General features: G+C 39.5%; 1 protein-coding gene across 1 annotated transcript; it reads right to left on the bottom strand.

Annotated features, from left to right (window-relative positions):
• Positions 1-3,906: 3,906 nt before the first annotated feature.
• On the bottom strand, positions 3,907-27,767 carry tgm8 (transglutaminase 8). The gene is made up of 15 exons (XM_084740702.1): positions 27,644-27,767; positions 22,584-22,754; positions 21,128-21,382; positions 20,920-21,038; positions 19,209-19,337; positions 18,849-19,026; positions 17,056-17,191; positions 12,881-12,990; positions 12,663-12,778; positions 12,422-12,548; positions 12,041-12,324; positions 7,886-8,060; positions 7,591-7,745; positions 5,273-5,406; positions 3,907-4,066 (listed from the first exon to the last, which is right to left on the bottom strand). The coding sequence occupies exons 1-15, from the start codon at positions 27,666-27,668 to the stop codon at positions 3,919-3,921; spliced, it is 2,262 nt and encodes a 753-aa protein (XP_084596828.1). The 5' UTR covers positions 27,669-27,767; the 3' UTR covers positions 3,907-3,918.
• Between the last annotated feature and the right edge of the window lie 33 nt (positions 27,768-27,800).

Below are 27,800 nucleotides of genomic sequence, written 5' to 3'. Positions count from 1 at the left end.
TAAGGGTTGGCCTTTTTTGTCCGACAGCCTTGAACGCATCGTGAGACAGAGCACAGCAGTTGTTCAGTATCTATTTTAAAAAGGGGAGGGGCGACGAACGTTTGAAAAACAAGTCTCGCGTTGTTACAGTTTGTTCTATCCAAACTAAAGGGAAAATTATATTCTGTTCTTTTATGTCTAATGTATGTGATGTAATTTGAAACAACTTCTGACTGAACAATAGAATAGAATATTATAGAACTGAATAGAATTTATTTTATTGTCAGAGCACAATAGTAGCTACAATGAAATTAAATACAAAAAACTGCTTATTTACAGTAATTTGAGTATTGGTAATTAGTTATTTCCACCCCTGCTAGTCTGTAGTGACTTATATATAGTAGTGCAGTTGTAGTCTATAACTCTTGCTTATTTTGCTGTATTTATTTAATTATTAATTCATGTTTTTCCCCCTTTATTGTGCTTAAAATGCTTGTCTAACACAGTTTGACTTACCTTTGTCTTTAAAATGAGCCATAAAAATCAGTTTGTCTCGCGCTGATCTCTTATGTGGCCTGATTAGTTTTCATGATATTCTATTAAAGTGCCAATACATGTATGTTTCCCTGAACTTCAACACACTGTGTCTCCTGTGTCTGTAAATCATTTATGTCAGGCATCATCGCAGGTTTTAATGTGGATGTGAGTTGTGAGCAGTTGTTTTCCCTTCTTGGATTGTTTCATGTGGTGGTAAAAAAAGGAGGTAAAAATATCTAGCATTTCACATAACAAATGCAAACACAGAGGAAAATAATATTGTGTTACAGGAATATTTTTCTTCCTTCTCCTTTTTATCATCCAGTGACCCCTCAGATTTATGTTGGCATTGGGAACCACTGATATAAACACATTCCTTCTAATTATTGTGATTGAAGTTTTGTAGCATCACTGTTAAACACACAAAGGACACAACAGGCTTCTGATTAACATTTTCTTTATTCAGTAAAACCATGCAAAAATAATGATACAGTCCAGCTTACACAGTATTTGGTCTTATTTGTGTGTGTGTGTGTGTGTGTGTGTGTGTGTGTGTGTGTGTGTGTGTGTGTGTGTGTGTGTGTGTGTGTGTGTGTGTGTGCAGTTAAAGCTAAGAATTTATAAGACCTGAGGTTAGACTGGACCCTGAGTGTCCCTCACAAGTTGAGAAAACAGGTTCAGCTGCATTCTTCTGATATGTAAACTTTACATTCAACATGATTCCCTGATAAGAGCTTGTTCCTGAAGTGTCTCCACCAGTTTAAATGTACAGTACTGATTATAATACTGGTTTGTCACCTATTTTTCTCCAGCAGATTCCACAGTCATCGGTAAATCACAGCAGTTTGCAGTATAATGTCTGTTGACCAGTCAGCGTCAGTCAGACTTTAAATAAACAGCCACACAGATTAACAGTCACAATAAGATCTGACCTGTGCCTCACAATCTTCTTTATTTAAGCAAATATCATCAATTGTCTTATGCTTAAACATACGATATGTACTTTGTTCCACTAGGGGTCTCTCTCACATTAAAATAACAACAAAAGATGTAGTTAGATGACACTGAAAGTGGTGTGGGATCATGGGAGTTGTTGTCTTCATTGTTAAACAACCACCATTGCAGATGAAAATGTATCTGACATGACACAGGCAGAAATCATGTTCACAGCGAGGTCAAATCTGGCTCAATATTTAAGTCTAGGACAGATAACGTAGAATTTGTGTCACTGGGGAAAAAGTAAATTTCGAGCCCTGATTACCCTGACTAGAGCACCAAATGTGTATTAATCCGCCACTGAAAATAGTCCCCAGCTAGTGCACTACTTCTGCCTATTTGACACATTGTTGGTTTTGTTTCTACTGGGCACTGCTGATAAGTCTGGTCATTTCTTACAAATTACATTTATTCCATTGCCGGGGTTTTTGGACTCTGACAAAGTTTGGAAAAAGGCGCCACCTTTACATGCTTAATTTTTGCAGAATTCCTGGACATCTTACGACAATGCCTAATATTGCTGTTTGACATGACCTCAGACTACATTAAAGATATAAAAAAACATCTGTCTTAAACAGACAGTTCACCCAAATGAAAAATACTTAGTTTTCCCTTGGTCTGTACTGTTATTCATACAGATTTTCCTAGAATATTTTGGTGTGAGTTGCAGACTTTTGGAGATTTGAGCCGAGGTGATGTCTGCCCTCTCTGCAGTACAAAGGAACTAAATGGCATTTGGCTTGTGGTGCTCAAAGCACAAAAGAAAAAAATACTTTTGAAAAGTTCAAAACCAGTGTCACTTTCCAAAAATCATGACCCGGTTACTCAAGATAATTCACAGACCTTGTTGTGAGCAGTTTCATGCACAAACTACTTTCTCTCTGCATTGGAATCTATCAGAACTACTTTCTTTCAAGTAGAAAGAAAGTAGTTCCTGCATGAAACTGCTCAGCCTAGTGCTTTTCCATCACTTTTTTTCATTTTGAATGATATTTTAAGTAAGGGTCCAACTCAGGACTTAAAAGCAGGGGTTTCAAACTGCTGGCCTGGGAGTCATTCCTAGCTTAAAATGTAATTTAGTCAATTATTTTTCTAGTTTTTCTAGTTATTTCATACCAATTTAAACTACCCTTCATTTGAATTAAAATATTAACACAATTCTATTTAAAAAATGTATTGTATGTATTTCTGAGGGTTTGCTTGCTGCAATTCACTGATATTCCATGTCTTGAGAGGAGTAGTTTGTTTAAAGGCTTAATACGCACAATATCCCTAAATAGCAATGTATAGACTCTTATAAACAATATAAACTAAAAGTGTAGTAGTGTAGTGACTCTGCAATCAATGTTTTCAGCTTGGACAAATCCAACTGATTCTACCTTTAGCAATATTTCTTTATTGGCAAACACAGAGGCAGAGTGGATAAGCAAGTTATCAAGTGATATTTATGATCAGTTAAAGCTAAAGTTAAATCGACTTGGTAAAATTGTCTTGGAAGACGTTTCGCCTCTCATCCGAGCAGGCTTCATCAGTTCATGCTCATCAGACTAGATAGGACAGCTCTAGTCAGACGATCGATTTAATGCCCTAAGATAACTATGACCTGGATGAATGAGAATATTCACAGGCATGATCAGTTAAAGTACAAATCTAGAGTTTTCACTGCAGACTCTTTGGGGTTTTCATCATTAATTCAAAGTGACTGAAGAGCTGCTGAGTTTGTGTCCGATGCATAACTAACTGATGTATATAAAAAGGTATAGAAACTGCTGTTTGCCTTTGTTTTGTTAAGTAGGATGTCAGCAATGGAAACAAAAAAGTGCATTTTCAGAAATATTGTGTGTTATCTCAGTACTTGAACACTTATGTGGCCCCACTATGAGATGACAATACCATCAGCGGCCCCAAGCCAATTTGAGTTTGAGACTCCTGCTCTAAAGGCACAATTGCGCTCTTTCTACAACTCAAATTTTACTCAAATATTTAACACCACACAAAGAGTATCAGGAGAAGCAGTAGTAGAAAAATCGACCACAATGCAAAGTGGTAAGAAAACATTTTTTTTTGTTTTGTTGTTGAGTAAAATTCACAGCTGTTAGTTGTGTTGCTGGCTGTCTTTAAACACCCGAACCCAACATTTGTTTTGCTTGCATGCTTATATTTTCTCTTCTGAAAATCACAAAAGGAAGTCACAGTAAAAAGTAAGTAAGAGGACCATAAGTGCAGATGCAGAAGTAATAACAGTAAGTCAATGATTCCTGTAATAGACCGAAAGTACTGAGCACCAAAGTCTATATGATTAAACCAGTAAATATTTCTTCATACATAAAGAACAAAAAATGAGTAAAAATTGTCAGATTTCTGCACCCTAAAGAGAAATTATGTCTGAGTGAACATATGTGACTCTTATGCAGTGACCTTGATGGTGCAGCTGCCCTTGATGTCCCTGAAGGTGTTGCAGTCGAAGTCGACCACGAGCGTCTTCTCTCCGGTCTTGTAGGGAACAAAGAAGAACTTGATACGTATTCGGGTGCTTGGCTTCATATCTTGAAGCCTGTGGGTTAACACAAAGAGCAATAAGAAAAATTTGCTATCTAGGTCGGGAATTTATGCAGTGTTGTGCAGAAAACATCCCAAAATTCCAACCAGGAGTGAGTATCAAACCACAAAATACAATTGTTGTTGTTCATAGCACCAAGTGTCAAAAAATGCACCAATTTAGGTCAAAATTCTGCTAATTTTAGACCAGAGGTTCACAAAAAACTTTTTCATGCCCACCCCACATTTATAAAGCGAACCATTAACGTTGATAGGCAGTGTGATACAGATCAGCACAATAGCAAGGCTGACACCTTGTGCTTGCTCGGTTGGTTAGTTGGTTGTTATGCTACCAAATTCTCATTGGCTGGACGCTCACTGATGTTACTTTAATAAGAAGAGACGCTTCTTAATCTGTTATTGTCGTGGGTATGCTGATTTTATTTTTGAGTGACAGGCTATTTACTGAACATTTACTGGCTCCAAACGTATTGACATCACGTCAGAGAAACAGCATAAATCTCTCTGCTGAATCTGGTGCTAGCATGTTGCTAATGTGGCTACACTCGGAAGCTGGGTTGATGTTGAACTTAATGTTGTCATATTGTGGGACAGTCAGGAGAGGCCGTGCTGTAGTTAAACCTCATTTAAATGTTGCTTTTGGTGGAAGTTTTCCTTCATCCTCGTCATTGTTTGTGTTGCTACTGCATGTAATGCTAATTTACTTGATAGTCGTGCCCTGAGGGTAACGAAAAGAAAGCAGTGCGCTTGGCAATGTTGTGTAACTTTGATTAGCACCATGTAGTCTACCAGGCAGAGTGCACTTGGTTCACTGTGGCTAATTTACTTAAAATTGAGGTAACGTGTATTTTTTCCCCCCTGTTGACCAATCGATTGGTTAAAGAGGTCAAATTTCAGCCAACCAAGATTTTCTTTGGTTGACTACAGTCCTACATGCTTGTGTGTTTTTTTTTATCATCAAGAATACTTTTTATATTTTCTATACTGTTATATTTGTTATTAGTGACATTTTATAGACTACAGCATTAATATATTACTTGCCACAGTTAAACTACTGATGAAACAGTTCAGCATTTGTATTTTGCACCTTTACTGCAACCAGCCTAAAACCTTGAAAAGCAGTTGAGGTCACATTAGACACACACACACACACACACACACACACACACACACACACACACACACACACACAAGCACTCACTTGTATTCACGATCATCTCTCCATAAGCCACTTCCAGAGAGAGTCAGAGTGCAGTTCGTCAGCATCTCATTGGCCGGGTTATCGAAAACCACCTCCCCACTGGATTCCTGGTACAGTCTGGGCTCACCGTTCACCTGGAACACACACACACACACACACACACACACACACACACACACACACACACACACACACACACACACATTTTAGTAGGCAACCAAAGAGCAAAACCCTTTATGCATCAAGAAAGTGCACTGTTCCTCTATGATAGGAAGCTTCATGTTTTTGTCGTTAAGGCTTGGAATATATAACCACAATTAAAAAATAAGGTGCAACATTGTGTAAAATATGAATAAAAACAAAATGCCATGATTTACAAAAAACTTTCCGACCTATATTCAGTTGAATACAGTATGAAGACAAGATATTTAATGTTCAAAATGATCAACTTTATTGTTTATTGTAAATATACGCTCATTCTTAATTTGATACCTGCAACAGGTTTGAAAAAAGTTGGGACAGGGGCATGTTTACCGCCGTGATACATCGCCCTCTCTTTTAACAACACTCGGTAAGCATTTTAGAGCTGAGGGAACTAATTGTTGAAGTTTTGAAAGTGAACTGCAAGCAGGTCAGTCTGGTACCCAAACTATTTTATTACGAAGCTACACTGTTGTTAAACTTGCAGAATGTGTCTTGGCATCATCTCGCTGAAATAAGCAGGGACGTCTCTGAAAAAGACGTCATCTGGATGGCAGTGATGTCACTCCAAAACCTGTATGCACCTTTCAGCATTAATGGGGCCTTCACAGATGTGACAGTTACCCATGATGCCATGAGTACCAACACATCCTCATACCACCACAGATGCTAGCCTTTGAAGTTAGCGATGGTAACCATCGGGATGGTCCTTTTCCTCTTTAGCCCGAAGAACGCGTCATCCTTGCTTTCTGAAAACAGTCTGAAATGTGGACTTGTGGACTAGACAGTTTTTTTTTTGTTTTTGTTTTTTTTTAAGCATTCCACAACTTTTCCAATCTTTTGCTGCACCTGTCCCAACTTGCCAGCGTCAAATTCAGAAGTTGTTTATATTCATAAAAATCTATAAAGTTTATCAATTTGAAGATTTAAAGAACTTGTCTTTGGAACTGAATACAAGACATAAAATATTTGCAAATCATTAAGTTCTGTTTTTCTTTACTTTTTACATAATGTCTCAACTTTTTTTTAGAATCGGAGTCGTTATATTACTGTATGTCAAACTTTTATATCACCAGTATGTGAGCTGTTATCATGTTATATACTTTTTTTTTGGACTATGACCCGCCTTCATCTTAACAATAAATCTTTCAACACACAAAAGAAACAATAAAAAGGCTCATAATCCTGACCTACATGGAATGTTTCTTGCACCTGAACATCAGGAGCTAAACGGCAGGGATTTCTGCCGGGTAAATATTTCATTGTTTGTGTGTGTGAGCGAAGCCTGCAGCAGAACACACAGTTTCAGCTCTCGCAGGACCGAACACGTTCCTCTCACATAATGATGAGTGGGGAGTTTCGTTCTGGCATTAAAATGGATAAATCCCTGCAAAAGAAAAGGTAACAGCTGCTAGCTTGTTTACATTTGTACCGTCAGTGACCAGGTTAGGGTAACTCGCTATTTTCAACTAGCTGAAAACAGGAACATGCAGATAGTGGAAAGGGAGGAGAATGGCGCCTAAGACAGGCGTTCATGTTTTCCAGTGGATGAATCCTCGTAATTTTGGTGACTTTTCCACCACCACTAGGTTGACATTTATGGTTTTAAGGGAAATATCTCAACTATTGGATGAGTTGCCATGAAATATAGTGCATAAATTCATGTTTCCCTCAGGATGAACTGTAATCACTTTGGTGATGTTCTTTTTTTTTTTGAAGTTTTTTACCTAGCACCAGTATCAGGTCAGAATTAAAATTTTAACATGTACAATACATGCAAACCCAAAGATATACCCATCAGTCTCAGATGTACTTTGTTTTTGGCGCTAATTAGGAAATGTTCACATGCTAACACCAAACTAAGATGGTGAACATGGCAAACATTGTACCTGCTCTGTATCAGTGTGCTAGCGTTGTCATTGTGAGCATGAAGTTAGCATGGGGCCTACCTACAGACTCTTTGTTATGTTATATATGCTGTTATTATGGTTAGATTGTGTTTTCTTGTGAAAAACTCCAGTCTTTTTGTTTGAGAAGAGACACCAGCAGCTGTGACACGCAGCTGAACAGATGATAGGTGATTTTAAAAGCAGAGAGACAGAAGTTTTTCTACTGACGGTGACAGAGATGGGAGGATCAAGCAGCACAACGTCGTCCTCAGCCAGGTACGTGTGCTGTTTGTCCTTGACCACGGCTGAAATCTTCATGCTGTCACAGTCCACCATGGGTTTATGGTAGGCCAAGAACGGGACCACGATTGGGATGGACAGATCTTCAAGAGACAATGGAGGAGAAGAGAGAGAAACTCATGGTATATAGACATGGAGATTGTTATGGTTTAATTTGTCCACGCTTTGAATTATCTGTCATTGTGTTTTCTGCAACCAAAATTTGACACAGAAGAAGAGTTACCTTTCCCAGGCTGCAGTGTCATCTCCTTCACCTCAGACTGGATGTTCACAGCTGGCAAGCCGTTGTATGTCATCGCCTGGACGCCGATGTTGACGGACAGCTTCCTGGCGGCGCTGCTCTTACTGTGCAGCACCAGCTTCAGTCTCACATCCTTACCGTTCACCGGTTTGGACACCTGCAGCACCACACAATGAGAAAAATGAGACATACACACACACACACTTAGACATGTGCATTTGCCCCCGAAGATTATGTTGCAGCCTTTGTAACATTTTTGTACCTGTTAGTCATTTAGGAATCCAAATATGTTAAAAAATAAAAATTATTGACAGCCAAATAACAGTCAAGTTTGAGACAAAATGCAAAAAACCTCAAGCTCACCGTGAGATAGTGGACTTGTTTACGCCTAGAGCCACGACGCCGCAGTTGCAGTATGGTTTGAAAACACTCAGAAAAGCATTCCTTATCTGGGTGTGCTTTGCACCCACAAACAAGAACAACCACACACATAATTATAGGGAAGACTCTTGTATAGTTCCAAATGTGTTTGCAGTGCAAAGGAAGGTTAACACATGACAGGTCTGCTCATAGTCCCCAGAGTCAAAACTTAACACAGGACTGCATTTTTGATTCTACTGTTTAGTCTGTCTTATTCTATTTTAGTTGTTGTAATTTTCTATTTTGCCTTATGTAAAGCACGTTTAATGCAAACACATCTGCCTTCTTACAATCTAACATCTCAAGTTGTTTCTCCTTCATTTTTTTTTGAGTGTTATTGTTATTTAACTTCTTCCTTTCACTTTTTGAAAGAACTTGAAGGTGAATGGAAGCATGGAATGGAATGTGTGTGGGCTTTTTTATGTATAATCTGTCGGGGTTTTATTACTCTTCGCCAGGCGTAAGCCCGGAGGGGATGATGCAATAGCGTGTGTGTGTGTGTGTGTGTGTGTGTGTGTGTGTGTGTGTGTGTGTATGATGAACTCACTTGCAGCTTGTCAGCAGCTAATCTCACATACTACTCTACCTTCAGCTTCATTTTTCTGTGCACATTCATGACTGTTTGCTGACGGGCCTCTGTAATTGACAGTTTAATGGAAAAACCTCTTTTTATGCCTCTACCTCACCGATAGCTGTGGCCAGATGCATTATGTTTTTAATCCCTTTTATGTGAATGCGAGAACGCCTTGAGAGAATTCCTTTAAACTTGGCAGAAACGTCCAGTTGGACTCAAGGATGAACTGATTAAAGTCTGGTGGTTAAAGGTCACTGTGACCTCATATTTGTCCCATTATCATGAGATGGAGGTTGGAAGGAATTTCCTCCAATTTGGTACAAACGTCTGCTTGGAACCAAGGGTGAACAACATAGATGTTAGTGGTCAAAGGTCAGAGGTCACTGTGGCCTCACAAAACATGTTTTTAGCCATAACTTAAGCTTTCATTTGCTAATTGTGACAACATTTAACACGATGCTAACAATGCTGGAGAGTAATTACATCCATTCTTCACTTCAAATAGGCACCGAGTCTATTTTTGGCAGATGCTGCTTCAGTTAGCACAGAGCAGATTGAATGGGCAGGAAGTCAGACACAAAAAAAAGCAGAGAGAATCCAGTCAATTTTCAAAATAAAAGTCCCTGTGTAGACTCGCGATCATAAAGACAAATAGAAGAGTAACTATTTAATTTACACAGCCTACATATTCATGGTAGAAACACAAAAAGCAAGGCAAAAGGGCCAAATTAAACGCTGCTGGTGGGGGCTGCAGCCATTTGGAGGATGGATCAAAACCGTGGTGCAAATGTGTTGTGCTTAGTGGAATCAACGTTTACAGTTGCAGTCGGCTTAATAAACCCAGACTGCAGTAGCCCTGAAATATGTGGCCAGCAGGTGACACTGTTTTCATAGACCACTGAACTAAAAGCCACGAAGGAATCTGGATGTTTGTGGAACTGTGATGTTGTGTTAGCGTAGGCAAAGTATGGGGATAAAGCTTGGTGGCTGTACGGGGCCACCTACATGCAATGTATATGGTAGCCACGGAGTAACTTTTACGGCTGGGGGCCATCGGGCAACGGTTAATGTCAAATCCTGGTGCTGGTACACAAAAGGTCCCTGCCTAGTTTCACTTCAAGCCAAATTTCAGGAAAGGGACGAAAGACTAAACCGTGTGTGAGATCTTGAATGAGCACTTGGATAATTTTAGTTTTATGGATTCAGTTACATTAGCATTGCATTGTTTTAAACAGGTGTTGAAAAATGTATTGAAGTCTTGATACTTTGGCAGCCTTATGTTCATTAAAGTTTTGTGTTTTGATCTTGGAACGAACCAACCAAGATGACATTTTCCAAAGTTACGTCTGTGCTTTCATTAAAAAAGAGACAGCAGAGGGGAAAGTTCGGGGACTGTTTCTGTGATGTACCTCTTTAAATTCTATGGTGATCGGTGGAGGAGGAGGTGGAGGAGTGCTGCTTGGGGTCTCGTCAACCGTAAGGACCACATTAATAGGATGATTACTCTCTGTTTCTGCATTATCGACTGCCTCCTCTGTATTAGCATTCTCAGCATTCTCCTCCATTGCTTCATTCTCGTTATCCTCCTCTATCTCATCTTCCTCGTTATCGTCCTCCATCTCTTCATTGTCATCAGCTCTGGAGTAGTCTCTGGTGCAGGCATATTTAAAGACAGTCCTCTCCTTTTCTGTTCCTGTAAGGGTAGTAATTCAGTTCATTTCCAGAGTCATTGTTGTACAACATAAACAGCTGAAGCTTGTGTGTGTGGTGTGTTTGTCAGGTGAACCCACCCTCTCTGTGTTTGTAGGTATCGGTGATGTTCAGCCTCTTATTGGAGCCGACAGACTTGGTCGAGATATTCTGACCGACCCTCTGAGAGTCAGACCAAATTTTCACCATTGAACTGTCCTCGTTGACCTGCCAGGACAAACAAACACAGACAACAGAAACAAACAAAAAACATCAACAAAAGCAGGAATAAAATTAGCTTTTTGAAACTTAGTAGTTTGGGCTCAAGCTCTGCTCACTGACCTTGGGCTTCCTCCAATTTGGTACAAACGTCTGCTTGGAACCAAGGCTGAACAACATAGATGTTAGTGGTCAAAGGTCAGAGGTCACTGTGGCCTCACAAAACATGTTTTTAGCCATAACTTAAGCTTTCATTTGCTAATTGTGACAACATTTAACACGATGCTAACAATGCTGGAGAGTAATTACATCCATTCTTCACTTCAAATAGGCACCGAGTCTATTTTTGGCAGATGCTGCTTCAGTTAGCACAGAGCAGATTGAATGGGCAGGAAGTCAGACACAAAAAAAAGCAGAGAGAATCCAGTCAATTTTCAAAATAAAAGTCCCTGTGTAGACTCGCGATCATAAAGACAAATAGAAGAGTAACTATTTAATTTACACAGCCTACATATTCATGGTAGAAACACAAAAAGCAAGGCAAAAGGGCCAAATTAAACGCTGCTGGTGGGGGCTGCAGCCATTTGGAGGATGGATCAAAACCGTGGTGCAAATGTGTTGTGCTTAGTGGAATCAACGTTTACAGTTGCAGTCGGCTTAATAAACCCAGACTGCAGTAGCCCTGAAATATGTGGCCAGCAGGTGACACTGTTTTCATAGACCACTGAACTAAAAGCCACAAAGGAATCTGGATGTTTGTGGAACTGTGATGTTGTGTTAGCGTAGGCGAAGTATGGGGATAAAGCTTGGTGGCTGTACGGGGCCACCTACATGCAATGTATATGGTAGCCACGGAGTAACTTTTACGGCTGGGGGCCATCGGGCAACGGTTAATGTCAAATCCTGGTGCTGGTACACAAAAGGTCCCTGCCTAGTTTCACTTCAAGCCAAATTTCAGGAAAGGGACGAAAGACTAAACCGTGTGTGAGATCTTGAATGAGCACTTGGATAATTTTAGTTTTATGGATTCAGTTACATTAGCATTGCATTGTTTTAAACAGGTGTTGAAAAATGTATTGAAGTCTTGATACTTTGGCAGCCTTATGTTCATTAAAGTTTTGTGTTTTGATCTTGGAACGAACCAACCAAGATGACATTTTCCAAAGTTACATCTGTGCTTTCATTAAAAAAGAGACAGCAGAGGGGAAAGTTCGGGGACTGTTTCTGTGATGTACCTCTTTAAATTCTATGGTGATCGGTGGAGGAGGAGGTGGAGGAGTGCTGCTTGGGGTCTCGTCAACCGTAAGGACCACATTAATAGGATGATTACTCTCTGTTTCTGCATTATCGACTGCCTCCTCTGTATTAGCATTCTCAGCATTCTCCTCCATTGCTTCATTCTCGTTATCCTCCTCTATCTCATCTTCCTCGTTATCGTCCTCCATCTCTTCATTGTCATCAGCTCTGGAGTAGTCTCTGGTGCAGGCATATTTAAAGACAGTCCTCTCCTTTTCTGTTCCTGTAAGGGTAGTAATTCAGTTCATTTCCAGAGTCATTGTTGTACAACATAAACAGCTGAAGCTTGTGTGTGTGGTGTGTTTGTCAGGTGAACCCACCCTCTCTGTGTTTGTAGGTATCGGTGATGTTCAGCCTCTTATTGGAGCCGACAGACTTGGTCGAGATATTCTGACCGACCCTCTGAGAGTCAGACCAAATTTTCACCATTGAACTGTCCTCGTTGACCTGCCAGGACAAACAAACACAGACAACAGAAACAAACAAAAAACATCAACAAAAGCAGGAATAAAATTAGCTTTTTGAAACTTAGTAGTTTGGGCTCAAGCTCTGCTCACTGACCAGCCAGTCAATGCAGTCAGCATTGACCTCAGCAAAGACAAATGGGATGTCATATTTGAGGTCCGTCTGTCCCTCCAGGATGGCTTTGACCGGGGCTGGACCACAACAGTAAAGCCCTGCAGGCGGAGAAACAATTAAACTCAAGAAAAATGGTTTTCATTCTGATTTCTTACCAGAGATGGACCGTTAAAATTTCTAAGTTAATATTAAATCTGTACCGTCGCTAATCTCCTGTGGTGTTGGATCCAGGACTTGCCAGCCGTCATATTTGCCATCTTCGCCCAGGTCCGGCCTCTTCATCCACCCCTCTGTCCACACGTGGAAGTTCCTGAAACACCCAATGCAACATTCAGGTTCTGCAGCAGACTGAAACACAAAACTGCGGAACTGATTTAGAAGGACCAGAACATTAGACACCACACATTGCTACCACAGCATTCATCGAAAACCATCATATCTTGAAGACTGCTGATGGCAGAGAAAAAAATCCAAGTGAGGAAACAATAAGAAAACAACATTTTGGAGTGGCAGGGGACTTTAAGGAACTTAAACCTGCTAAAACAGATTTTTTTTGTCCACTTGGGGGCAGCAGAAGCAAGCTGTGAACACAACACTGACACATCTTTTCACCTTTAAAGGTGATATGGTGAACAGTTCTTTACACACCCAGCAGTTACATTCATTCAGGGTTGCGTTTCTGACCACCTGATGAATGTAAGTCACTAACTTTTAGCTCTGTTTTGGTCTCCACCAACTCCTGAGGGAAATATCCGGTTCTTCAGCTGCGATGTGCTTCACTGTGTTCACCAGCTGGTCTCCAACTGTACCTGCCTGCTGTTTGGTGCTGAGTAGGTGGTGTACAGAGGAATTTTAGAGCTTTTTTTGCTGAGCAAACAGTTGACTGCTGCAGCCGAAAACAATGTCACGAGAGCGGGGAGAGTGAGCCAGAATAGCAAAGTTGCAGCACAGACTGCTAAACAATGAACTGAAACTCACTATAAAGCTCAGTAAAGCAGAGCTGCAGATTCAGGTGGTAATTTTAAGTTCATCACTGTGAGTGACCCCTTTCACACTGTTTTCACACTGACACTCATTATTAGTAAAATATTGATTATAGCTGCTTTAAAATGTCATTTACTAGGGATGTAACAATACCAAAAACTCATGATATGACTCGACATGGAATTCCACAATATGATCTTTATCTTGATATTAAAAAACAAAAAAATAATGATGACTTGAAAAAAAAATTAAATCTGATGTGTACATGAGATTTTTTCACATAAAATTTGTTTTTCCTTTTAACTTGAAGTGCTTTTGCTTTAACAGCTTTAATAAAATAAAATTAAAGTAACCAGCCATGACTTGAGCATGTAGGCATAAATTGTCTTTGGCAATGAATGCTTGAATTATGTAGCCTGTGTGCAATTGCAAAACAAAAACAATGCGGTAGTCAGTAGCAGCCCTTTTATAATGTAAAATAAAATAAAATAAAAATAATAAAAGATTTTTTATGGTACTGAGACATGTTTTTTCTTTAATTGCAATATCTGAAATATTATTAGATCCCCAGCATTTACACATTAAACATTTTGGAGAACGTGTAAAGCTGAATTAACAGCTTTAATACAAAATATTATATTCAGTATTTTGAAAACATTTTAAAAGTCTGAAACTGCATTTTACAAATCGTGGTACCAAGGTATCAGGTAATTTATTTGTCATTGTATAACACAAAGTTGTGCAACAAAATTAATCGACAATAATGACTATTTATTGGGGGATCAAGAGCGCTTGGGTGTGATGGCTTAAAGCATATTACCACACCTAAACAATAATATAAATCTGCATATTTTGAAAACCACAATGGACAATAAACTTTTGGCGTTTTCAGACCAATTACATAACTGCGGTTAGCCAACTTTGACCTGAAAATGCGCCTCATCACAGCTCTGACCTATAAAAGCTGGCAACACATTTCCCTTGGGGAAATTAATTTTGCTTTGTTAATGTCTGATCACAATTACTTACTTAACTCTGAGGAGTGGCACCGGTCTGGCAGTACATTACACACCCACAGGAATTTACCACACCGCGTGCCAAACTGAACTAGTTCAAGCCTTGTCATGGCTGACCTGATTATTTGTTGGCAAAGTCAGTTCACAAAGTCTATCCATTCTTTGCATGACTTTAAACTCTTATCAATATTTTATATTAAGAATGGATCACTTTACTAATTTTAGTCGATGATTTGAAGTCGGTGTCATTAGTCGGAGCCCCCATAGTCGACTAAGATTCTTCCAGTCGAGAATTCTTTTTGTTTTTCCTTCGTCACGTCAGTGTGCATTACAGTAAAAGGATAAAACAGATAGAAGCTGACAAATGTGCAGGGAAAATCTTCCAATGAGGAATCCTATATATACTTTTTATTTTTTTTATTATCTGTCATTGCACACAGATAAAACGTGTATAAAAAATGTAAACTTTGCAAACAGAGTCTCTAAATCACCACAAACAAAACTGCAAACGTGATGGAAAGGGGGAAGAGTGTTCAAAATGCAGAACAGCGTGACGCATCAGCCACCCCATCGAGGCACATCCATGAAGCACACACAAGCAGGTGACGCTTGCCTGTTTGCTCACCAGATCGCTTTTGTATCAACGGCAGGTTTATTCAAACTTTACGGAAACTAAATAAATCTCACCAAAATCATCTTGGTTCATCTTTTCACTGTTCCCAAACTCTGGTTTGGTTGAAATAAATCCTTAATTTACCGCATTAAGGAGCTTGGAGCCTGTAGCAGCTGCAGCCTTGGAGGAGAAGCTCCGCAGATCCACTGATTTTATAACTGTATAACTACATGAGGACGCAAGAATTTCTCTAAACATTTGAATATATAATATCTTATATACTTTCACATCACAGATCATGTAGAAAGCCATTACAATCTAAGTCTGTCTGGTAGAACATAGGCTCATACAGGAGGTGTGGTGTGGCAGAAAATACAATAAAATCTTAGTTGGGGACAGCCCTGTTTTTATGTGGTCACTTGTAGGGACCATCCCAGGTTTTAGTGCCACTCAGGTAATGTCTTCTTCACTCTCACCGTTCTCAAAGCATCATTTCTGGCCACAGCAGAGAGGAGACAGACAATTTAAGCAATGAGTTGGTGAAAACTGTGGGGCATTAAAAGGTCAGTTCACCCCCAAATCAAAAATGTATATTTTCCTCTAGCCTATTACGTGCTGAGATATTTTTTTTGTATTATTATGATATTGCAATATTCAATGTATTGATTGTATAGATGGCTAGCATTTACCCATTAAACATTTTGGAGGACAAAGCCAAATACACAGAAATAAGGGATAAATATAAAATTCTCCCAAAATAGCAGACAACCACAACATAAAACACTCAAATGCGAATGCATACTTTAAAATATCACTTCAGTATTTTGAAAAAAAAAAAAAGTAAAAGTCTGGAACTGCATTTTACAAATTAGCGTAACTTACTTGTCATATAGCAAAGTGTTGCGCAAAAAGAATTAATGGACAATAATGACTTCATCAGAAGATCAAGAGCTCTTGGGTGTGACGGCTTAAAGCGAATCACCACACCCAAACAATAAAACTATAAAGTTGAATATTAAGTCGTTTGGAAAACCACAATTAAAAATAAACAGTTAGCAGTACATGGTGTGCATACATGATTTTTGGCCTGAGAAAGTTTCTCATCACGCCTCTGATCTCTAAAAGTTGCTATCACATTTCCCTGAGGGAAACTGGCACATTGCTCTGGTTTATTTAGACGAGCGACACCGGTCTGGACGGGAATTTACTCACCTTGCGAGGCAGTTGGATTCGTGAGATCAGAAGATCACACAAGAATCCACCTGGCCGGGCTTCAAGTTATCCATCTGTGTACGCGCCAAAAGTGGTGCGGCTAGGAGCGACTGCTACTACGGGTGTGGTTTTAGGTGTGACAACAGCGAGAAGCGCCTTGTTTCGTAAAAACAATGGCGGCTCCTGACGAGGTTAGCATACATACTGCGATAACATCCGTTATATCAGAACTGGAGAGTATTACTTCATAGAAAGAAGAGCAGAGAACAGCAATGAAGGGTTGTGAAATATATTCAGGGTGACTCAAGTCCTGCGTCAGGATTTATTTCATAATAATACCTCGCTATCGCTTACGTATCAGTCACATGACAGATCAGTTTTTTCTGACCCAAACACCCTGGTGAAGGTAAGACAGCCAAAAATGTTTGGTGAATTAAGCATGGTGCTGGCGAAGAGTTATGTGACATTTTAATTTCGATGGACTTCCATTGAAGCTCACACTGGTCTGCTGGTCGCTGCATGTGCAAAGTAAGAAATTGTAGCCTCTCACCAAACACTGTCGGGGCTTTCTTTCTCTTTGACTCCATAGTTGGCGTGGTACACATCAATGATCAGATTCCTGTTGCAGTCGTGAGCTGACTCGAAGTTGGTGACCACGCGGCAGGGGATACCGAGCAGGCGCATCACTGGAACCAAACACAAAGATCTGAGTCATTCAAATAAGTTTAAACCACAGCGTTTTAGCTCCGGTTCTTGAATTGGACCCATTCAAGATTCTCTGAACCTTGGTGCTATCTAACGAACCAGCCCACATTTCCACCAGTTTTGAGTAGAAACATTGTGATCAAGAACTAACCTGTGACCAACAACCTGTAGACTTTGGTTCTCACTTCAAGACAAAGAAAAACTTGCTATTTTGTGGTTTCAGATAAGAGCCAACTTTTCGGGTTTTGAACCAATTTAGTTTTGGTCCAAATGCTCTGAACAGTTCACAATTAGTTCTGTAAAAATGGAACAGAAGTGGTTCCCTGTTAGTGGAAAAGGCCTACTGTATGTGTTGGTTTCTTACCATTTTCAAGAGGGGTTGTACAAGGAACTGATGCACTGTCAGTGCATTACCTCAAGTAAATGATGGTTACTAAATTTTGATTTGTACTACCGCCAGACAGCCATATATTTTGGCACTAGATTTTCTAAACCATGGTCCTAGGATTGCCAGTTTCTGCCGAGCTCCGTATCACTCTCCAAAATCAACACAATATAAGTTCCTTTGCCCATAACACATATAAGCTCATGTAAACGTAAACTGAAGCTAAGATTCAACAGCATTTCTTGTGGGACAACAGTTGTTTCAGTGCTAACAAAAGCTTGTGAGGGAAACTGTAGAGTTGGCAGAGACACAAGGGAGGCGGCTGGTATTAACAGACTAAAGTTATTTCAGAAATCCTCCAATAAAGTCATGTGATCAGTGTCAACATGATGAGTCATGATGAGACATGTTTTAATTGGATGTAAAAATTTAATTTGTGCTGCAGTGCTCTATTATTAGTCGTCTCATAATGTGATATTAATAACTAAAGTTCAGTTCAAACATTTTATTATGACCTTAAGTGGGAAACTTAACTTGCAACCAAGGACACAAGATAAATTAGCATCTTTCTCATTTATTTTACTAATTTCAGTTACATAGATTTATTTCAAATTAAGGTTTTAAGACAGTTGGAGGAATCACTTGAGGAGCAACTTATTTTTATTAGGGCTGCAACCACAAAGAATTTTTATTATCTTTTATTTAGTATAAAAAACGTGAGCTAGAGAATAAAAATGTCCATTGTACTCCAATGACCTCTTCAAATGAGTTGTGTTGCCCCCAAGGGTTCAATTATATTTAAAACAGACAAACGTGGCAAAGCCTCTTATTTCAGTAGCCGGGAGTGGAATTTTTCGTTAACAAATGGCTTTGTTAAACAATTAATCGAGTATCATAAAAAGGGTTAAATTAAAGAGATGACAAGGTGACGTATAGTGTGCATTTATGTTGATTTCGCCAACCCCACTTTAAATAATCCAAACGATCCATTTAAGTTTGTGATGACTGCCAAATTATTTATTTTATTTTAAGATTTTTTGGGGGGCGTTTCTGCTTTTTTAGACAGAGACACTAGAGAGAGACAGGAAAGGCTGGAGAGAGAGAAAGGATGACGTGCAGCAAAGGGTGACGGCTGGAGTTGAACCCGTGCCGCTGTGTAAAGACTCTACCAGGTGAGCCACTGGGGTGGCCGACAAAATGATTATTTAAGCAATTGTCTCAAAACTAATATTTATCTTTACAGATGTTGTTACCTGAGCACATCACACCGGCAAACACCCAGCACTGCCCGTACTTGACCGGCTCACATCCGTTGTTGAGCCACTGCTTAAGGATGCTGTGACTGCCATTCCAGTGAGAGGGTTTGACCCCGTCATAATAAGGCCCTCCCCACCGACCCTCCAGCACACCGTTGTCATCTTCACTGTTGATCTGGAAAAAACAGACGTCCATCAGCCTTTTTTAGATTTTGAAAACTATACCATCTACATCTGCTGTCTTCATCATCTCTTTAATAGCACATTGCAAACATTTACAAAACACAAATGTAAAGCAGGTATAATGTTCATTATGTTCACCATGTCTGTTGTGTTAGCATGCTAACATTTTCCTACCATGGCGCTGACCACGCGGCTGACATAGATGGGGTCGCTGCGTGCAGAAACATCTGTGGCTGCGTCTTCAAGGTTTTTGATGTTGAGGTCCAGAAGCTTCACACAAACCTCGACCATGGCGTCCTCAAACTAGACAAGAGAGAAGAAAAAAATTATTTGAATCATGGCAACTAAAGAGACATCATGTGCTCTTGTATGCAATTGACTGCATGTCCTGGACTACAGGAAGTTAAACCTCATCTGAAGCAAATAACAAACACAGAGATTTGAATTTTAAATTAAACTATGCCTTTAACAGAGTGTTTAGAGTGTCTATCTGCACTCAGGTGAGACTAGTCACATGACAGCTATTATGAAGACTACAGTCCACATACTGGGGAGGTTGTGGTAGATTCATGGGTCAAACACAGGACTTTCACTGACGTTTGAGTCCCTTGTAAGGCATTTGTTTTAAATGATCATTTCCAGTACATGTGCACTTTTCCTAGGTTTAGAAAAAAAAAATATTACTAAATAGCCACACTGGCAATGTTATTATTAGCAAATAATATTGGCTACTGACACCAGGTGCTAATAGCGTTGGTCAGTTTTCCTGTTTCCTGTTTTTAAACATTGCAAATTTGATGGTTAGTGGATGTTGCTGGGGGACCTGTGGCAGCATAGTCGTGATCGAAGTGATTACAGCTATATTTCTGCACTAGCCCAGAATGACTTTTGTGGCCAACATTCGTTCTCTTACACACACTTGGTAAGGTCAGGTGTTTACAATCTGCATCGTCACTGCTAGATGCCACTAATTCCTACCCACTGTTCCTTTCTGTTAAAGGTAGAGTTCACCCAAAACACTGCTGGAGTTTGACAGGAAAACAGCTTTGCAGAATCTCCCAAACAGTGCGAATGAATGGCGACCAGTTTTCAAAAGCAGAAAAACACAACGGAACAAAAACATAAAATGTCTTCATACTGCTGGTCTGGCATAATCTGAGTCTTCTAAACCCCTGACATGCCGTTTGCACACCGTCATACCACACAAACTCAGTTCAGATGGTGTGTATGTGCAGGTGCAAAACACTAGCTAACAAGCTAGCTAACAATTGATGTAGATTAGCTAGCTACTTGGCTTGCATATTGCTAATGTTAGCTATCAGATCAAACTAGTTAGCTGCTGATGTAGTTTAGTGGCCAGTGACCGAGCATTTTGCCACAGCTAGCTAACGATTTATATAGATTAGCCTGCTAGTTAGCTAGTGTTTTGCTTGCATTGTTGCGACACTGTTTAACCATTTTCAAAACTTGGTTTTCGTTTCAACATAGGCGAGCCTAGCACATAGCATATCTAAGTACAGGAAACAGGAAATTCACACATTCAGAAAGAAAATTAAAAATTTTTCAGTAGTATTTAAATTTTACAATTCAGTATTCAATCACTTAAAAGATTAACATCTCCACTGACATTGTTTGTTTTCATAAAACTCTTCCCATGATTACCAAACTGTCAGTACATCATGATGGGGAGAGACCTGTAGGGAATGAATGCAGCAAATCTGATTGGCTGTGACTGTTACGACCTCAAGCTCTATAATCTATATGATAAACTTGGGGTACAATAATGGTTTCTTATAGGATCCAAGCGCTCTGAGCGCCTCTGGCCATGATATTACCAAAACTGTGCAGACTGTGCATCAGATTGAACGTCACTAAGCCTCAGTACCTGTCCAAAGTCCCAGTGGATAGGGGAGATGTAGTTTCCACTTCCTTTGTAGATGATTCCTTGTTCATTCATCACATACTCCTGTTTCTCCTCCTCTTTGACCATATACACCAAGTCATCTACAGAGAGACAGATTAGATGTGTTCAGATAATTTACTCAAGTAAAAGTCCTGCATTCAAAATATTGTATAGATAGATGGATAGATACCAGGACACCAGGGGTTGAAGAGCACCACAAGCATTGCCAGCAACATTTTCTCTTCCTTGTATGTTGCACACAGGATGTACTCCCCCACAGGGGCATCAGCAGGGGGGGTAATTTTCAGATCCAAGACGCCAGTTAGTAGGGAGCTGCCCGTCTGAAACTCTACCTTCCACGCCGCTTTTGCTGATGGAGAGCGTTCCACACCGGCGGGGACACTGAGGTATGACATCGTCCCCAGTTCCTCAGATGAATGATCTCCTGTAGAGACGACTCAGACATTCATTTACTGCTGAAATAATACTTTTTATACATCCATCCATCAGTTTTTCCTGAATAAACCAGTGTGTAATACCACATTTCTACATTCTTGTATACATGCTTGATAAGGCCAAGTGTTTGCAATTGGCAACTTCATCACTAGATGCCACTAATTCTCACACACTAGTCCTTTAGATTAGCTAATGTGAGCAAAATGCAAGCTAATCAGCTAGCTAACAGTTGATGTCAATTTGCTAGCTACTTAGCTTGCATTTTGCTAATATAAGCTATCAGTTAGTTGCAAACAATTGAGGTAGATTAACCCACTACTTAGCTAGTGTTTTGCTTATAGTAACTAACTGAAGCTATACCTATATATACTCCCCCAGGCTGTATCAAGAACCAGTGCTTGGTTTGCCCGTTCTCAGTGTGTGTTTAAAATGTATTTCAGTGATAAAGCAAATGTTGTCAGTGTGGAGAAACAAACAAATAAAATATGTTTGTATAATTCACCATACTCGGGCATTTAAACCTTTTTTATTTTGGACATTTGTCCGTACTTCATATGGATTAATGTGTCTTTGTTTAGCTACAAAGGTGTCTATTCCTAATATTTACAGTATTATGAAATTAACAATTAATTTATTACCGAATTTGATTTAAAGGTTGCTTGAGGTCAGAGATACACTTGCTTTTTAACCACGTTTGCGTTTACATGTAGCCTTAATTTCTGAGGATGTGCACAACCATCCCTTCAAACGGACGCAGGATACGTGAGGCAGCAATGATGTGTAGGGATGCATATGTGAATGCATACTTAAAACCACGTATATCTCCAGTCTAACCCCACAGATCACATGAATTTCCACTAAAGTAAAAAGCTGAGATAGCAGTCACTGGTACTCTGCTATGTTATGTTCATGTTAGCTGTCTTTAGCTGGAGTTTAGTGGGGTTTGATGCCTGATTTAGTTATGTAGACTAACAAACTGACTTAACAAGATGTCAGAAAAACAATATGTAAGGCTAGCTGTGGCTACCTTCAAGCTAGCTTTCACTTGATCTTACTGAATTAGGCCTTTACATTTTTATTACATTTACATTTATTACATTTAGCTTTATTACATTTAGCCACTGCATTTTGGCTTTGTAGGGCAGCACAGCCACAATAACTAAAAACAGATAATTTAATGAAAGACCAACCTGTCTTTATCACCATGTGGAGCGGGTGAAGGACGGGGTTGAAAGCCTCAGTCAGGCTAACAGTCAGCATGAAGGGCTGGCCTCTCCTCACTATCAGCTTGTCCAGTGAGATTTCACTGGTGTGATGCTCGGGATTGTTGGTCTTGCAGTGGAGGTCCACTCCCTTAAGGACTGAGAGAAATTAAGAACACACAAACATGAACAAGTTAATAGAATCTGTACATCACTTTACTGAAATAGATGAAGTTCACCAACTCTTTTTTAAAAAATAGGTTTATTTTATGTCAGAAACATACAGAGGCCAAGAACATGGAAGCCGATGATTGCTGTACTTGCAAATATTTTTTGTGATTGCGTTACTTTGAGATTGCGAGTTAATTAGATGTAAACCTGTATCAGCACCTTCACTGTATGTGACCTACATTCTGTTGGCATTGGTTGGGAGTGGTGTTGTCTGTGTGTGCCTTGGAGGGACTGCACTTTGCTGAGAACCGATGGCTGTAAGGCAGGTACTGACTGAGGGCAGGTGTGACTGAGGTGCATCACTCTCTGGGGTATTTACGTCACTTTCATTCTCCAGTCTGCAAGCCAAGGTCTGCCCTACATGCCGCAGCCCTAAGGCCAACTCTGGCTTCCAGAAGGCTGAAGAGTGATGCCGGCCCAGTCTACTGCGACGGTCTGAAGTCAGCCAGCAAGTGACGTTTAAGTGTGACAATGAAGGATGACTGTAGAAGCAACCGACGTGCGGCAAAATGGACCTTAAGAGTGTGCCTTTAATCTTTTTATCATCGTGTTGTTGTGGCTGTCAAACTGTGAACCTGCAGACCCGCAGCATGTCCTGCAGTGGGGGTGTTATATAGGCCTATTTCATCATCTCGAGATAAGAAAGCTTGTTTTTCTTGTGATAACAGGTAAATCTATCTCATTAAATTGAGAAAACAATTGTTGTTCTTACACATATTCTTTAGCAGAGATCAGGAGTGTATGGAAGCAGATAATGGCAGTACTTGCAAATATGTGCTGCTATCACAAGATCACAATTTTATTATTTAGTTATCTCAAGATAATAACACTTGTTTTTCACATGTTAATGGGTTGATTATTGAATTACTGTATATTGATATATACAGTAAAGCTCATTTTCTTGTTTTCTTGTGTTGACAGGTTAATTTATCTTGTAAACTTGAGAAAACAATCGTTGTAATCTTGAGATAATCAACCTGTTATCACAAGAAAACAAAAGATTGTTTCCTCTTATACGTAGTGTTTTTCAGAGACCAGGAGTGGATGGAAGCCAATAACAAATGGACATGCAAATACTTTTTAATGTGATTATCTTGAGATCACAAGTTCATTTTTTTTGTCATCTTGAGATAACAAAGCTTATTTTTCTTGTGATGATGGGTTTGTTGCTTTGTTAGAGATCAGGACTGCCATGACAGTAGCAACAGATTCATATCAGATCTCACACAGCCAGATTTATAGTAATAAGCCTCAGTAACTGCATGAGGACAGGATATAGCGGAGTAACAGTAAGTGGGGTGCTTTCAGTCAATGGAGGCTCCCCACTGAGAGATAAATTAACCTGTTATCACAATAAAACAAGCTTTGTTATCCTGAGTTAACAAAACCACAAACTTGTGATCTTGATTAAATGGCATAAAAAGAAAAATATGAAAAGAAAAGTATGACTCCTGTTGTCTTCTATAAAAAGCAAAGGTCTCATTCACCTGTGCATAAGAACAGTAACAGGGATCATTAAATTAACTTGCATCAATCAAAAAATTCACCTCCAGTCATGTTTTAAACAATATAAAATGCTCTGCATGAAATAATAAATTAGCCTGATATGCTATTTTAAGTTCAAATACCTTGCTAAAATGGCTTACATATAACTCTACACCTTCCTTTCAATTAATATTCAAGGATTTCATGAAAATGGAAACAGTCACATTTGTAAAGTAAGGATAAAATACAATAAAATACAATAAATGATAAATGGTTTGCCTGTGTATACAGTATAATAATCTTTACAAAAATGTAGCAAACTAAAGCTTATTACATGAAGAGTTTTTTATTAGATTTAAAAAAAAAATTACAATTTGCACAGGATTCTTGTTGTGTGTGACAGCAATGTTCCTGCATGTACATGTTTAAAAAAAAATGCTTACTAGGTTCATTATGCATCATGTTATTAGGCTACATGAAGAGTTTCTATCAGGTCACAGATCACTTTAATATAAAATGGTGTTGAGCCAACTGGGTTTTTACTTCACCTGGATTCAACTCAGCAAACTGGCTTAGCATGTTAAAAGTTACTTCAGTGCCTACGAATAGTGGCAGAAACTAGGGCAGGGTGGGGTGTTCATGGTTAAAATATGTAAACAGAGTCAGCGGATTGTAAAATGCCTCTGATGTGGAGTTACATTATGTGGTGAAGAAATGTGTGTGTGTGAATGGGGCAAGACAGAACAGGACAGGATGAGAGAAGAAGAAATGGCTTGAGTTCCACATTAAGCTCTCTGGACAACATCCTGACAGCGGGAATGTCACAGTAACACGCAAACACAATCCTGATTCTGATAAAAACAGCCTGAGCTGCAAGAGGCGAACTTAATCAAACATCCACCCGTCTCACAGTCTGAAAATGCAAATACAAGCTGTGCATCTGATGTGGTGGCAGGAGCAGGAAGTCTCAAATATCACGAGGAGATACGTTTACCTCAGGTGACCTAGATCGAGTTTTAGTTTGTTGTCATTGCCTTGTGTTCTTGCACGGATAGGAAAAACTAAACGCTGCTATTTCCAGCCTGCAGCAGTGTAACACAAGACTTTTGTGAAGCAACCTGGGATCATGGGAGTTGTTGTTTTGTGTTAAAGCTATAATATTTCCGCATTAAAACATCTAGAAATGCTTGACATATGTAATATGTTTTGTTGAGTTGTGTACTTACGTTATCCCAAATGTTCCCAACAATGTTCAAACACGTTTGCAGAGAAATCCATAAGCTAGCTAGTTGCTAGTTGCTATAACATGATACATCAGAGGAACTGAGGAAGTAAATTGGGGCACGGGACTGAACCTAAAATGAATAAAACTTCAATACATTACTTCGTCTATTAACATGATTTCTGCCCGAGTCATGTCAGATTTTCTTGTGCAGTTCCCATGATCCCACACCACTGTACAACACCACCCACAACTTTTAGAGGGGTAAATTATGGATTTCTGTGGGTTTGAACATTGTCGGAAACATCTGTTATAGTCTAAGTACACAACTCAACAAAATAGGCCCAGTCATGTTTAGACATTTTAATGCACATTTCTTTTTGTCTTTCAGTCTCATCAGTCACCAGCTTAGTTTCCAGCAGCAGCAGGCAGCTGTTTCCAGCGAACAAGCTTTGATAAACCTGCTGTTACTTTCCTGTTTGGCACCAAACAACACACAAACTTAGCAGCTAGTTTACTCTCACTCCTCTCACGGTGTTGTTTTTGTTTACAGCAGGCAACTCCACTGTACACTGCCTGCTCGGCACCAAACAGCAGAGACCCTCAGGGACTAGCTGGTGAACATGGTGGAGCAGTTCAAGAGCCAGATATTTCAGTCAGGTTTTACTTTCAAAAAGGTATTTGACAGATCTGACCTAACAGCATTTTGATGTCTGCCAGGTGTGAGCAGAGAACATGTGTTTTTGCTGTGTGTATCTGTCAGAAGCTAATCACCCACACTACTGGACCCATAATATTTTTTGTGCACATTTATGACTGTATGCTCAAGGATTTCTTGTGCTTGTGGTGATTCACAGTTTCTGAATCTCTTTTATGCCGTCGTGGCAGGAGGCGTTATGTTTTTGGGTTTACATTCTTGTAAACACAATGCCTCAAGAACACCTTGAGGAAATTTCTTCAAACTTGGCACAAATGTCCACTTGGACTCAAGGATGAACTGGTTAAATTTTGGTGGTAAAACGTCGAGAAAAATGTGACTATGTGACTAGGACTCAAGGATGAACTGATTAGAATTTAGTGGTCAGTGGTCAAAGGTCAAGCTTCCTGTGATCTAAAAAAATACACAAGAATTTATACACTAATTGTGACAAAATTTCACAGAAATGTTGAAGAGGATACGATTGACTGCACTGCTTTATACCACCACTGATGTCTGACTTTATCATAATTGTGTTTTGGGAAAACAGGTCAAATGTCATGCCGATGAAGTCTACTGAATTGAATTGACTGCTCACTCCTCTTAACCTTTTGATAGGGACCACAAGTGATCAACAACATCCATTTAATTGCAGAGCCTTTCCTGATTTTACTTAATTTTCATTGATTGCCCTTTACTGGGTTTTATTTGCTTTGACTTTTACTGACTGTCCTTTGGCGATTTTATTTGTTGTAATTGCTTTGATTTTTACTCAGCCTTCTTTTTGTTGATCTGTTTTATTTGCTTGGATTTTTATTGACTGTCCCTTTTGCAAGCTTTATGCATTTGCTTGGAGATTTTTTTTAATGATCTACTTGTTATTAAGTTGATGCTGAAGCATTTTGTAATCACAATTTTTGTTATTAACAGCTGCTTCATTTTGAAATCTTGTTTGCACTTGGGATAACATACATGACCGTCATGTTAGTATTGGCAGATTTCACTTTGAAACTGACATTTTACATTGCTGGTGTTTTGTTATTGTCCAAGGCTTGTCTCCATGTAGCCTTTCTGCTCGGGTTACACCTTAATAATGTGACCCACATATCGTCTCATCATCACTCCACAACTCTAATGGACAACCCCTGCACTTCCTGTTACCCATAAGCCACCTGAGTGACCATCCAGGCAGAGATCTGCACTCTTCTAATACAGCGTTTAAAATCCACGTTGAATTGTGCATCATCCCCCAAAATGACTATCATACAACTAGTGTATGCTTTTGTCAAAACATTTGAGTCATATACATACAATGCATGCAAACAGGTTTGGATGTTTCCTCTGGATGCAGACTCAAACAGGACAAGATACAACAATAAAGTTATTGTTAAAAAAAAGCGCTGGTGTACTTACAAGATTCTTTAGTTTCCTCTGTCATCTTTCCAGACGTTTCTGTCCTACAGGAGAAGATGAAGAGCAGTCAAATGTGCACTGGCAGGAAGTCGAGAGCACAGTGATAAAAAAACTCACTGTTGATTGATTTTTAAAGAGCTGCCAAGCCCTGCCCCGT

The sequence above is a fragment of the Lutjanus erythropterus genome, chromosome 2, assembly GCF_056507025.1.
Source record: "Lutjanus erythropterus isolate fLutEry1 chromosome 2, fLutEry1.hap2, whole genome shotgun sequence".
Lineage (NCBI taxonomy): Eukaryota > Metazoa > Chordata > Actinopteri > Lutjaniformes > Lutjanidae > Lutjanus > Lutjanus erythropterus.
Note: the sequence above shows the minus strand (reverse complement) of the source record. Positions and strands in the feature narration are given on the sequence as shown.